The sequence below is a fragment of the Lissotriton helveticus genome, chromosome 11 (genome assembly GCF_964261635.1).
Source record: "Lissotriton helveticus chromosome 11, aLisHel1.1, whole genome shotgun sequence".
In the NCBI taxonomy this organism is placed as follows: domain Eukaryota; kingdom Metazoa; phylum Chordata; class Amphibia; order Caudata; family Salamandridae; genus Lissotriton; species Lissotriton helveticus.
This window is the reverse complement of record NC_136072.1, coordinates 162,071,097-162,084,291: the sequence shown is the minus strand read 5'-3', so window position 1 is coordinate 162,084,291 and position 13,195 is coordinate 162,071,097. Positions and strand designations below refer to the sequence as shown.

General features: G+C 44.4%; 1 protein-coding gene across 2 annotated transcripts in view; it reads right to left on the bottom strand.

The window, feature by feature from the left end:
• PRKCI (protein kinase C iota) overlaps positions 1 to 13,195 on the bottom strand; it is a 210,894-nt gene that overhangs the window by 172,440 nt on the left and 25,259 nt on the right. For both annotated transcript variants that reach the window (XR_013602403.1, XM_078666177.1), the window contains exons 2-3: positions 6,544 to 6,665; positions 3,717 to 3,806 (exon numbers count right to left, since the gene is read on the bottom strand). Coding sequence is in view for 1 of the 2 variants with exons in the window: in XM_078666177.1 (XP_078522303.1) it covers positions 3,717 to 3,806; positions 6,544 to 6,665 (212 nt within the window). In the remaining variant the exon portion in view is untranslated. The remainder of the gene's footprint in view (positions 1 to 3,716; positions 3,807 to 6,543; positions 6,666 to 13,195) is intronic.

The following is a 13,195-nucleotide window of genomic DNA, read 5'->3' as shown; positions in this document are numbered from 1 at the left end:
TCGAGGATGACCCCTAGGTTGCGTGCGAGGTCGGTGGTTGTTGGCGGGGTTCCTAGTGCAGTCGGCCACTAGAAGTCATCCCAGGCCGAGGGGGTGGATCCGAGGATGAGGACCTCCGTCTTGTCAGAGTTCAGCTTCAGTCGGCTGTTCCTCATCCAGTCGGCGACGGCCTTCATTCCTTCGTGGAGATTGGTTTTGGCGGTGTGGGGGTCCTTGGTGGGGGAAGAGGATCAGCTGGGTGTCGCCGGCGTAGGAGGTGATGGTGAGGTCGTGCGATGCGGGCGAGCGGTGCCATGTAAGCGTTGAACAGCGTAGGGCTGAGGGATGAGCCTTGGGGAACGCCGCAGATGACCTTGGTGGCTTCGTCGAAGAAGGGGGGTGGGGAGGGGTGGGGGGTGGGGGGGAGGTGGACGCTCTGTGTTCTGCCGGAGAGGAAGGAGGATGTCCAGTCTCCAGAGATGTTGATGGTTTTCCGGAGATGGGGTGCGATGGTGCTGCTGGCTTTGTTGAAGATGTGGGGTGGGCAAGGGTCTGTCGGGGAGCCGGAGTGGACAGTGTTCATGATCTTGATGGTGTCGTCGTCGTTGATGTTGGTCCAGGAGAGTAGGCGTTTAGTGTGGGAGGTGGTCGTGGGAGTGGGGGTCTCAGTGGTTGCCGGGGTGGTCATGGTGTGAAGCGGTCATGGATGTCTGCGATCTTGCGATGGAAAAAGGTGGCCAGCGAGTCGCACAGGTCTTGTGAAGGTGGGATGTCGTTGGTGTTGGAGCTGGGGTGGGAGAGTCCCTTCACGATGTTGAAAAGCTCTTTGTTGTTGTGTGCGTTGTTGTCTAGGCGTTTTTTGAAGGAGATTCTTTTGGCAGATCTGATGAGGTGGTGGTGTCTGCGGGTGGTGTTCTTGTGGGATCCAGTTTTTTTCGAGATTTTTGAAGGTTCGCTTGGAGACCTGGAGGTCTTCGGTAAACTAGCTGGCTTTCTTGCTGATGTGGGTGTTGGAGGGCTTCTTGAGTGGGGTGAGGGTGTTGGCACAGTCGTTGATCCATTGTCTGAGGTTGTGAGCGGCGGAGTCGGTCGGGTCTGCGGGTGGGTTCCGGGCGAGGTTGGTGGAAAGTTGGTCTTCAGTGACTTTGCTCCAGCAGCAGTGCGGTGTCTGTTGGGGGCGGTGGTGCATGGTGGGTTTCCGGAAGTTGAAGTGGATGCAGCGGTGGTCGGTCCAGTGGAGCTCGGTGGTGGGGCCCAGTTTAAGGTGGAGGGTCCCAAGCAGCAAAGGAGAGCTCCCCGGTGAGAAAAAAAAAAAAGGACAGTGACAATCAGAGTGACAATTGTATTGTATTGTAATTGCATTTATGTAGCACTTAGTACCCCTGACGAGGCGTCAAAGCGCTTTTTTGGCGAGTAGCACGCTACTGTGGAACACAAAGGATTATTGTTGAGTTAGTGTAGTAAAAAATGAAAGTAATTTGAGTGGTGGATAGGTTAGTCAGTTATTTGGATTCAGAAGGATAGAAGAGGGAAACAGGTTAGCATTTACATAGCGCCTGTTACCCCTGATGGGGTGTTAAAGCACTTTTTTCGGCGAGTAGCGCGCTACTCTGGAACCCATAAGGATTAGTGATGAATTAGCATAGTGAAATATGAAAATAATTTGAATGGTGGATATTAATCAGTTATTTGGATTGACAAGGATAGCGGAGGGATAGAAGAGAGAAAAGGTTTGCATTCATATAGCGCTGGTTACCCCTGATGGGGTGTTCAAGAGTTTTTTCCATTATTTTTTTTTTGCCAAGAACCTACTCCGGAGTTCTCATCTCGAAAAGGTACGTACATCAACACTCTTCCCTGGAGTGCCAGGAAGAGTGTAGTGCAATGGAATCCTAAGCCGCATATCAGCATTAAAGGTTTGGGCAAGCCTTAACACGTGGCCAGTATACAAAAGAGCTATGGTCCTCCAATATGCCTGTGGGCATTTCCTTTGTCTTGCTAGATTCAAATTTCGACAACAGCAGTTCAGTCAATCAAGAATGGGCAACATGCATGGCAACGAAATTGATAGACAAGAAATATTTCTCAATTTAACCAGAAGAAAACATATTGGTAGCCACCATACATGTAGAAATTGTGTCATACATAGCACAGGAGAGACCTTTCCTGTAATGTGCGCTTGAAAGTGGAGGCAACGCGGCAAACTGAAATGTAAGGAAAAAGAAATGGCCCATGATAAACAATACTTGCATAGGCCTACCTATAACATGGCGCAGGAGTAAGGCATGGGCAGTCTTAAATAGGGCAGATAGACCAGAAAGAACTAAAGCGGACATGGGCAACATTCAGAAGTACAAAACACAAGAGTCCGCGGGTCTAATTGGAAGCACAATCAGTACAACCAACTTTTCTGATGTGGAAAAGCATGGGGGTCGGCCCTCCTCACTGGCCAAATCACTGTGGAGGCACATTTTTTTAGTAGGTGTGTGGTTTCCCTGGGCAGCACCCAGCTTTCAGTGAGGTCTTGTTTGAAAAAGGGAGAGTCTCACCTTACAAATTAGGCCCTCGAAAAAGGTGTTCCTGGTGGTGGATCGTGCCGCGCTTAGATCCACGGCCAGGAAATCTCACTAGACACCAAGGATGTCATCTGGGTGGTCGGCCCTCTGCCATTATTTTTTTTTAAATGTTGGTTTCCCGGGGACAGGCCGCGATCACCCACACAGGGGTTAAATACAATTAAAAACAATTTTAAAAAGAAAAAAATGGGGGCATTGCTTGGAGCGTCAAGATGGCAGCCGCACTCTAAACTCCGGACCCCCTCCGTCATCCGCATCAAGATCCACCAGCATCGGTAGCCATCCAACCCTGCAGTCCACAACTATTGCTTCGCCATAGCTTGTGCTGCCTGCCCATGGCGAAAATCCACCACAAACTGTATGCTGTGTCAGTTTGCCTCTCAGCTTCCCACCTCGCCGTACCTCAAAATGGCGGCACCTGCACCTTCAGACCCCCAATTGGCGACTCCAGCTTGCCTACAACCAGTGGGCCCCACTTAGTGACCGGCTGATCCGACGGCCCACCTAGCGGCACTGTGTGGGGTGCTGCAAGACTCAAGACTGCTCCTGCCCTCCGGTGATCCGGAGTGGGATGGCTGGCCATTTTGCCTGAACTGAGGCCTCCCTTCACCTGGCTGGGTCCCAGGGCTGCCTGGAGACCCCTTATCCGTGGCAGCTGCTGTCGGCGAATACACAGAGGTGGCCTCCGGGAATTAGCCATCTGTTCGGGCGGCGGAGGATGCTGCTACATATGTCCTCCCACTTTTTCAGTGGGTGGGGGAGGGATGGGGTGGTTATTAAACCATTTTGACTTACTACACAACATATTGTAGGAATAACATTTTTAATTTATGATCATATAGGAAGATAAAAATGCAATAAAGAAAATCAAAGGCTCAATCATTTAACAGACATAGCATAAAACACCTGCTATTGCCAAATAAAGAATATCGTAGGCTAGATCATTTAACAGACATAGCATAACACACCTGCTATTGGCAAAAGGCCATCAGAAGGCATACGCCACTTAACGTGCTTTCTCTATACAAACCTGCAAGTTCGGAATATTATATTATAGATATTATATCAAGTATCAGAGTTCTGGATTTGGTCTCTGTCACTCTGAAAAACCTCAGTTTTGGTCAAAAGGTTCATAACAAATACTAAATTTAGAAAACTCACCATGAATTAACAGTTCAGAATCTTTATTTAGTTCATACAAGCGAAAAGCCTCCTCCAACTCCAGCTGAGAAGAAATTGTGCATGGATCCCCTAAGGAAAGTAAAAAAAAAAAAAACCTTTACAACTGCAGAGATGAAAACCTAACACCGTGGAAACACTTAAAAAAAACAACTCAGAATTCAATAGAATAATTCCATATTTACACACACACACACGATAGGGTGGGCTGACATCCTTCAAATATGCTGTCCGTCTAGGGCAATGTGTAGGGAAACTGAGTAACACACAACTTCATTTCTTACTAGTCCTTTCTGTTTTGTCACTCCTAGCTTAAATCCTGGCAATACGTGAAATCTCAACCATCAGCAATAAAATGGTACATTGTGAGACTTCAGTGCCCTGTCAGAGTATGTGAGAGCTTGATACCAAGAGAATTAAATGATTGGAGGAAAATGTATGGTAGTTGCAGCTGTGATTATTGTAAAAGTAGTCCAAAATTCCATGCATCTAGATCGCAGCTGTGTCTGAACTGGGGTTGCGAAGTAAGCTAAAGAATGATGATTGATTCAACCCAGATCTGTGACTGGGGGCGAGTGTCTGAAAAGTTTTAGCGCTCTGTCCATTATCTCCTTGTGTTTGCTTTGAATAAAACAAGGCCAAGATTTAATTAAAAGAAAAACAATCGCTATTCAGTTCTTGACCAAGCTGACGTCTGCTCAACAGACTGTGTAGTATTTTGTCCTTAAGGCCTCAAGTTAATTTCGGCATCATGCATACAACAATAACACTGCGCACTTTTCTTCCACCACATATCCATGCACCCGTAAAAAGACTATTAATGGAAACGGACTAGGAGTGGCCACACTGAAACAATCGTCATGTCACATTTACATTCAAATAAGAATTTTCTGGGAGATTGAGAACTAACTCTACTGCAATCGTTATAAAAAATATCAACAACATTTGTCTGAGCTTTCGATTTTACCATCCAATTTTCACAGAAAATGAGGAAAAGAAGCATATGCGGAGGACGTGTGGAGAGAAAAAAGAAACCCAGAAGGGTAAATTAATCATCATACAGTGGGGCCTGTCAAATCAGAAGGGCTTCAAGCTGATTGTGCTGCACAGCACAATTTAGACAGCTAGAAATTAGATTTTCTTGTCTTCCGTCAAAAACAAAAAGGCCAGGATTTAGCCAATTATGGGCAACAGCTCACTTTAATGACTGCTTGACCCGTTTACAGTTGATGTCTGCATCAGGTTTAACTGCAGACGGAATCGAGGAAATCTCAGCTAGTTCTCTAGGGAGAATAGAAACCACCCTCTTACGTCCTGAGTGTATTTGTGCAAACAACATCAAACCAGTTTATTTTTTTCCAAAAGTAGAAGTAAAGAAAACAAAAAGCGTATTGACCCAGTCAGCGGTAATCACGTCGTAGCACTATTTTTTTTAAGCCATGCTTAACAGCTGCCCGTGAGATATGCTGCTGTGAGATATGTGTAAATCAGAGCAATAAAGACAAGAACCTGCAGGAGTGCACAGCAAGTGGAAGGACACTGGCCTCAGACAGGAAACTATACTTGGTCCATGCTCCACAGCAGGGATAGAAGCCCCGGGAGGAAGCAAGAGGCAAGCAGTCAGGAGGAAGCAGGAGGTGTGACCAATAAGAAGTAAGGAAACAAGAATTACATCGAAGCCAGACAAAGATAAGTAATAGATGGGCACTAAGCCCATTTAAAGCTTTTTTGTTAACAAAATATTTTGCTGAAGCGCATGCGTTGTCTCGGGCGAAACCTAATTAAATTACTGGATGATTCTAGGTCTGTGCATCACTTAGATGATACTATTTTGTTTGCATATGTATTTGTTTTATATACACATGAATAAAATAGAAAAGGCCGCCCAGGATAATGTTTAAGCATGAATCCAGGACACTAGTGCATGAAAAAATGTAATCATTGTTACCTACATTTATAAAACGGTGTTTATTTGCATTTAAATTACTTTATAGAGCACAACTTTTAGCTGGAGGGTTCATTGGCACTGAGAAACAACTGAAACACAAAGCAGTCCACAGCCCTACAATATTTAACTGCTGGAAATGGCACAGTTTGTAGATGTTTTCTGAACACTGTTTAAGATCTGCCTTATGTCGTAGCTGAGGATGTAGTGCGTTCCATCTTTTGGCAGCGGCTTTGACAAAAGTTTTTTGAATAATTAGGTGTAACTGGCCTGTCAATCGTTATAGGGAAGCCAGTTTGTGAAGCACCAATCGATTCTAAGAGGAGCAGTGTGATCTGAATACAAGGAAATATGAAGAATGGACAGGACTTTAAAAAGTTATTCTGAGCCTGATGAGCAACCAATGTAGAGACCTCAGAGATGCGATCCAAGGATTTAGGTTACCGATTATCCTGGCTGCAGAGTTCTCTAACTTTTGAAGTTGTTGGATCGCCGACCTTGTTAATTCCAACTAGAGAAAAGTTGCAGAAGACAAGCTAAGAAGAAACAAAGGCACTTAAAATATCTACCTTCGCACTAAAGGACTACAGTTTAGTAGTCCGTTTTAATTACTGGGGTTTAAAAATACAGCTCTTTACAGCAGTCTTTATTTGGTCTTTTATTATTCAGCCAGCATTGATTTCTTTCTCACGGATTATTTTTATGCTATTGTCAAATTTAGGTTTAGGTCTTAGTGAAGGGGGTTTATATTCGTTTCTTTTAGGACTGAGAACAGGTCAAACCAGTTATATTTCCAGAAAAAAGCCCTGTTGAACACAATGACATTCTACACAACAAAGGTAGCACTGTTGAACATCCACGTACCTTCTTCGTCAATCCACTTCATGGTAAACAGCTGTTCGTTGTCAAAAATGCACATGTCGCGGACATCATTGCAGAGTCCCTCAAACGAAATGGACGGTTCAAAATGTGTTATCATGATATCCCTGTGGTAAATAAAAAAAGTTGTTTTTTTAAAGTTAGTATTCTCTCAAACAATATTTTTGTGAAATACTTCATTTCTTACAGTCTCCATTTCCCAAGCCTTTTGACACATTGCCTTTTGCCAAACAGAAACGATGGCTAGTTAATCATTAATTGTTAAAGGAAAACAAAAGGAGGTTTTCAGCCAATAATTACCTCACTTGTTACAGTCTTATCCTAGGAAGTCTAAACTCTAAAATTATTTCAAATAGGTACTGAAGTGCATGCATTTTAAAGCAAAGCTAATGTCAAAACTATTAAAACTGAAATAAAGCATTATCCTTAACAATTGAATAGCCATCGAAACTGCAGTCCTCAAAAAGCAGAAACTAAGTTTGACTTACAGCGCTATACATTAAAATGGATTCATATATAATAGGTCAACTAAAATCATTAACTTGAACTTAAAACATTAAAGGTTATTGGGGAAAAAGAAATGAAAAAGTGCATTACCAAAACATGAATCTACAGGTTTTGTCATGAGACTAAGATAAAGCATTGCAGCCAACAACTGTCACGGCAGCAACACTAATTTCAAGTGAAATATGCAAAAAAGGGATGGATGCTTGGATTAATCTTATCCACGGTCTGCATTGTGTGATCTCTCTTTATCTTCATCGTTACACCAGATCCAAAATATTGCATGGAGATCGTAGTACTGCAAATCGTAGGAAAGTTGGTCAATTAGAGGAACAAATGGTGCCGATGTGTGGGAGTGGTATAACTAAATAGCAGAGTCTACCTACAATTTACCTACAATAACAAAACCAGCACCAACATGTTCCAAAACGGCTTTCATGGTAACCATTATAAAATAATGAATTGTCCTTAATGAATTCAGCCCAGGAGTCCACAAAATCAAATCTGTAGTAGGGCTGCCAAAATGGCTGTAGATTTCCTTGTCTTGGGCCCACTTGGTTCATCCCACTGAACTGATTTGTTAAGCCACCAGTCCAGAAATTTCAGCCAATCACAGACTATGGAAATAATGTTGTGGATCTTCATTAATCTAATGTCTTTATAGAAAGTCACTTAATCATAACCTAATTACTGCTTTAAGGGCGCTTGCTAAGCTTAATATCGTTTTTCAGGCAGTTTATCTTTATTACAGTTAATGTCCTATTACTTGTTCAGCTGTATACTGTTGCCACGGAAGCCAGAGTAGAAACAATTCTTGCAATTTACACACTCAATGAGAGGGGATGGCGTCCAATATGTTCCACAAAATGAATCAGTCCATATGTTTGCACAATTAGATTTACTATTTCACTGCCGTTTGTGAGGCCCACGACAATTTAGCAATCAAAATAAATTCCAAAATGACAACAGTCCATGATATTTTATATTTTACTCCATAAACCAAATACGAAAATCTACTATCGCCCTTCACACAATTTATGATTTTTGTTTTCTTCAACTTTATCACAATAGGATTTAACCTTATGTAAAAGTAAAAGTTCCAAAAAGGACAAAAAGTGCATTCCTGTACAGGCTCTGTAAACTAAAACCATATCATCAGCACACACTAACAAAGAAGCATGTTCACTACCTTCAAATAAGCCCACGATGTGTTAACAAGCATTGTGATGCCTATAGGTCTGGCTTTAAAGGAATGGCGTATGTTAATGTGAAGCATTACAAATAAATAGCATGGGGATAGGCATGTATTTATATGGAAGGAAAGAAATGTAGACTAATATTGGTGTAGGTTAAAAGATCAGGTTGCACTGCCAAGCCTCCCTACCATCTGTGCTGCTGCCAGAGAAAAACTAAATAAATCACATTATCTAAGATACTTTAATAGCATTCAAATGACTTGTGTGTGCCCCTGAAAGTTCAAGCTTAGGAAGCTGGATAAATAAACAGAATGATCCCAGCTGCTTGGAGGGCAAGCACTTTTTTGTGGAAGCACACGTCTACCCAACTACCACACGTACGTCCGATTACAACATGTGAACGGAGCCAAAACCCCTCTCTAGTGACCCCTCTCACATCTGACAACAGCTGCACTTTTAAGCCATATCATAAAAAGACAAGGAGCTATAAAGTAGCCTTTCTGTGTTTACTGTCAATGCCTGTGGTTGTTACAGTTAAAAATTGTAGTTTTAGCCTGCCTGTAATTGCATATTTTACCACCTGTGTTGTGTTTTAAATTTGTGATTTTCCCTGCCCATGATTGCCTCCATTTAGTGTGTTGAATTGTGGGATTTGCAGTCCAACCTCTGTAGTTTGTCCCTCTCATTTGTTGGTGACAATTCCGTTTTCCCTCCAAATTTCTCCTTTGCTCTGTGCTAAGACCAGTATGTTAAAACAGTGCACTCCCCGCCACCATTTAATGTTCACAAGCCAGTGAAACGAGCCCCCCTGCCTCCTCCCCAGCAACAGGGATTTTTCTACATTAGAGGGTTCTTCTGTGAGCTGTTTAAACTGTGTTTCACTAGGGCCTGTACACATCGTTTTTTGGCAAGCAGGGGGAGTAAAGTTTTATTCAAACAGTATTGTTAGATTTCAAGTTAGTGAGGCCCTTACCTGCTGAAGTCCAAAGTGTGGATTGAGCCCGTCTGTCTCCTAGGAGATTCTGAACAGGAGAAGCAGCTTTCAACTCCCTGGCAAGCAAACCTTGTCTGAGGTCGCTGGGACCTTATATGGTCTGCTAGTAGTTGGTACATGTCTACACTGCTTGGTGGTTGTATCTGGTGTTTCTATTGGATTAGGGTTAATGTCCTCATTGGTTGGGTATTTGAGGGTTCTGGGTCTGTGATTCAATCATTGTAGGGTTGGGGCTAGGGTTAGGATTTCTATTGGAAGTAGGGACTAGGGCTTCCTATGTTATTGGTTGTTGGGAGTAGGGTGGGGCTAGGGCTAGGGTTAGACCTTTAATTGGAAGTAACGAGGCTTAGGGTGGCTCAGTCCAGGCGTCGAGGCGAAGGGCAGAGAGGACAAGGGCAGTTGCCTATTTGAGCCTGTGAAGGGCAGAGAGGACACGGGCAGTTGCCTGTTTGAGCCTGTTCGAGACTGGTCAGGACTAGGGCCAGAAATGCTGCCCTTTTTTAGGTCTCGCCTGTCAATGCGCATGGAGCTTGCGAGACTATAGGGGCTTAAACAGACTTTAACCAACTTGCGATTCCGTGGGATTCCTTGCAGTGCCCGTCAAATTTAAGCTCAATGCGCATTGACAATAAAAGCGCGTGCACATGAAAGCGACAAGGCTCCCTCCCACGGCTATCACCACCCCCAGCCGCCAGCACCTCCCCTTGCTCTCCCCGCACACAGCCAGGCTCACATTTCTCCTCCCCCTCCCCAGCCGCCAGCACCTCCCCTCTCTCTCCCTGCACACAGCCATGCTCACATTTCTCCTCCCCCTCCCCCAGCACCTCCCCTTTCTCTCCCTGCACACAGCCATGCTCACATTTCTCCTCCCCCTCCCCAGCCGCCAGCACCTCCCCTCTCTCTCCCTGCAGTTTCACGGCCGTGTCTCGTCTTAAACCCGCAACTCCACGACTCCAAGCGCCACCGCCTCAGCCTGCACAACTCGAGATAACAGACTATTTTTTTTTTAAATCGCCAGCCTTCGCCATCTGTTCCCCAGCCGCCATCACCTCCCCCCGTACACAACCAGGCTCGCATTTCTCCTCCCCCTCCCCAGCCGCCAGCACCTCCCCTCTCTCTCCCTGCACAACCACTACCAACAGAGCAAAGCTATTAAAGTGACCAGGCATCCCACCCCCTCCCTCTCCAGCGCGAGCCGCGCTCTCCCTCTGTTGCCACACACATTACACTTAGACTATTTATTTATTTTTAATTCGCCAGCCTTCGCCCTCTGTTCCCCAGCCCCCAGCCGCCATCACCTCCCCCCGTACACAGCCAGGCTCGCATTTCTCCTCCCCCTCCCCAGCCGCCAGCACCTCCCCTCTCTCTCCCTGCACAACCACTACCAACAGAGCAAAGCTATTAAAGTGACCAGGCATCCCACCCCCTCCCTCTCCAGCGCGCGCCGCGCTCTCCCTCTGTTGCCACACGCATTACACTTAGTAGGCAGACCACCCCCTCCTCCCTATGCTCGCTCGAGTTGCAGGCAGCCCACCTCCTCCCTCTCCATACTGAGTGGATTTCAGTGACGATTGTTTTATCACTCAGAGTTGTTTTGTTCAAATTTCCACTGAAATCTAAGCAAATCACCAGCTATGGACAGCTATGGATGCCAAAAACAAAAACACCCATGTTCTATCTCCACCAATCTTAATGGTGGCGCTTTACTAAATTACAACTTCGCTAAGTGTAGAACATACTCATAGCAGAACAAAAACAACACTATTCTGACCGATGGTGCCGCAAAATACATACAATGTTACAGACTCACAAAACAAACAGAACACTAACGGCAATCACTTATAATAACAAACAAATAATCACTGATGAAAGCAAATCCACTCATGCAATGGAAAATTGAGCACATAATGATTGCAAGAGGCAGGCAGCAGCAGGCCCATCACAATACTTTTGATTGAAAAAAAATCCATCTGTTTCGAGAAAAACAAAATGATTTGCTGTGATACGGCGAGCAGCGCTGTGTGTTGAGAACATCCACAAAACCTGAGCTCTCACTTACATCTTCGAAAGTAAACTTTGCAAAAACTGACCAAGCATTGACGTCCTCTATTGACTCCGTTACAAAAGCTGAGGATTTGATATGCATACAGGAGCAGACTGGAGGAACCAAATATCACTCCGGACAGCAAGTGCAATGCTTGACATATGAGTGCAGCCTTTATACGATTGTATTCGTAGCACTGTGGGGTCATTGTGTGGAAGTATAAGCACCCACCATACAAGTCCAAAGCTACAATAACTCAGCATTAAAACAAAAAGCGTTTGCATTATTGCACGTGCTGCTGCCGTCATCCAGAGGCTGGAATCCACGCACAAACCCTGGAGTAAGGCCCAGAGTTAGCGTATTCTCCAGCATGTACAACCTTGAGATGTACCTCTTACAGTAGTTGAATGATACAGCAAGTCCACACACCCACGCACTCTCTCTCTCTCACCCACCCACCCACGCACATGCACTCTCACCCGGACTCTCTCACACGCCCTCGCACACTCTCACGCCCACGCACACTCTCTCTCACACGCCCACTCACACTCTCTCTCTCACACGCCCACGCACACTCTCTCGCACACGCCCACGCACACTCTCTCTCACATGCCCACAAACCACCACCACCCACACACCACAGCCGCCCATACACCACAGCCGCCCACACACCACAGTTTGGGGTCCAGCATACGACTGTCAGGCATCCGCTTCAAAACATGTATGTTTGCTATAGACATGGGCAGGAAGAAAAGCAGATGAGACAACAAGTACTATCAAAAAGGTTTTTATGGTCAGAAAGAGGGAGGAAAGTCGTCATCGTTTACAAGAAGTGTGCAGCCAAAAAAAATCTCAACACCCATGTTTTATCTCCACCAATCTTAATGGTGGCGCTTTACTAAATTACAACTTCGCTAAGTGTAGAACATACTCATAGCAGAACAAAAACAACACTATTCTGACCGATGGTGCCGCAAAATACATACACATACAACACTCACCCTCAAACTCTCAGCCTCACTCACCAACACCTATCATCACACACTCACACCCCCTTACCCTCACCCCCTCATCCTCACACACCCTCACAACACTCACACCCTCACTCATACTAAAACCGTCACCCTCAATCACCCTCACACACCAGCACACACCCTCACACCCCCGGACCCTCACATCCACTCACCCTCACATTCACACTGTCCAAGTCCACCCTCCAACTACACCCTATAACTACAATACCACCCTACAACTCTACCCTCCAACTACAACTCCACCCTACAACTCCACACATAAATAGCGTTAGGCAACATTTATTTTAATAAGTAAAAATCGGATTACACACTTGTAGCTATTCAAATATAAAAACTTAATGCATCGCGAGGACAGTGCAGCAATTAATACACAAAAATGCAGAAAGAGATTGTAAAATAAATCATTTTTTTAACAAAAAACATAAATGCACACAAAATAGGGAAACATCTGAATACACTGCAAATAATACAACAATTTAAAAGTGGACAAAGCCATCTAAAGGACACAAATTCACAACAGAAAGCACGTACTAAAGTAAGGGAAAATAAACCATTAAACAATGCCGGAAAAAAACCAAAAACACAAGTGCGTAATCACAAAAGCACAAGACTTCACAGCCTAATTGCAATTCTTCCAAAACTACAATAAAGTATTCCACTCAAAGTAACCAAAAAATTATAAACAATTAATAAAGGTGGCTTCATACGTATACTTGACCATTAATTAACATACATAGTACTTTAAAGTCATTCAAATGGTATTGAAAACATAACATTTCTTTTTGATAAAAAAATACAGGTTTTGAAAAGTATAAGCTTACACTCCATAAGTATTGCTTTAAAATGTTATAGTACTTACAAAAAC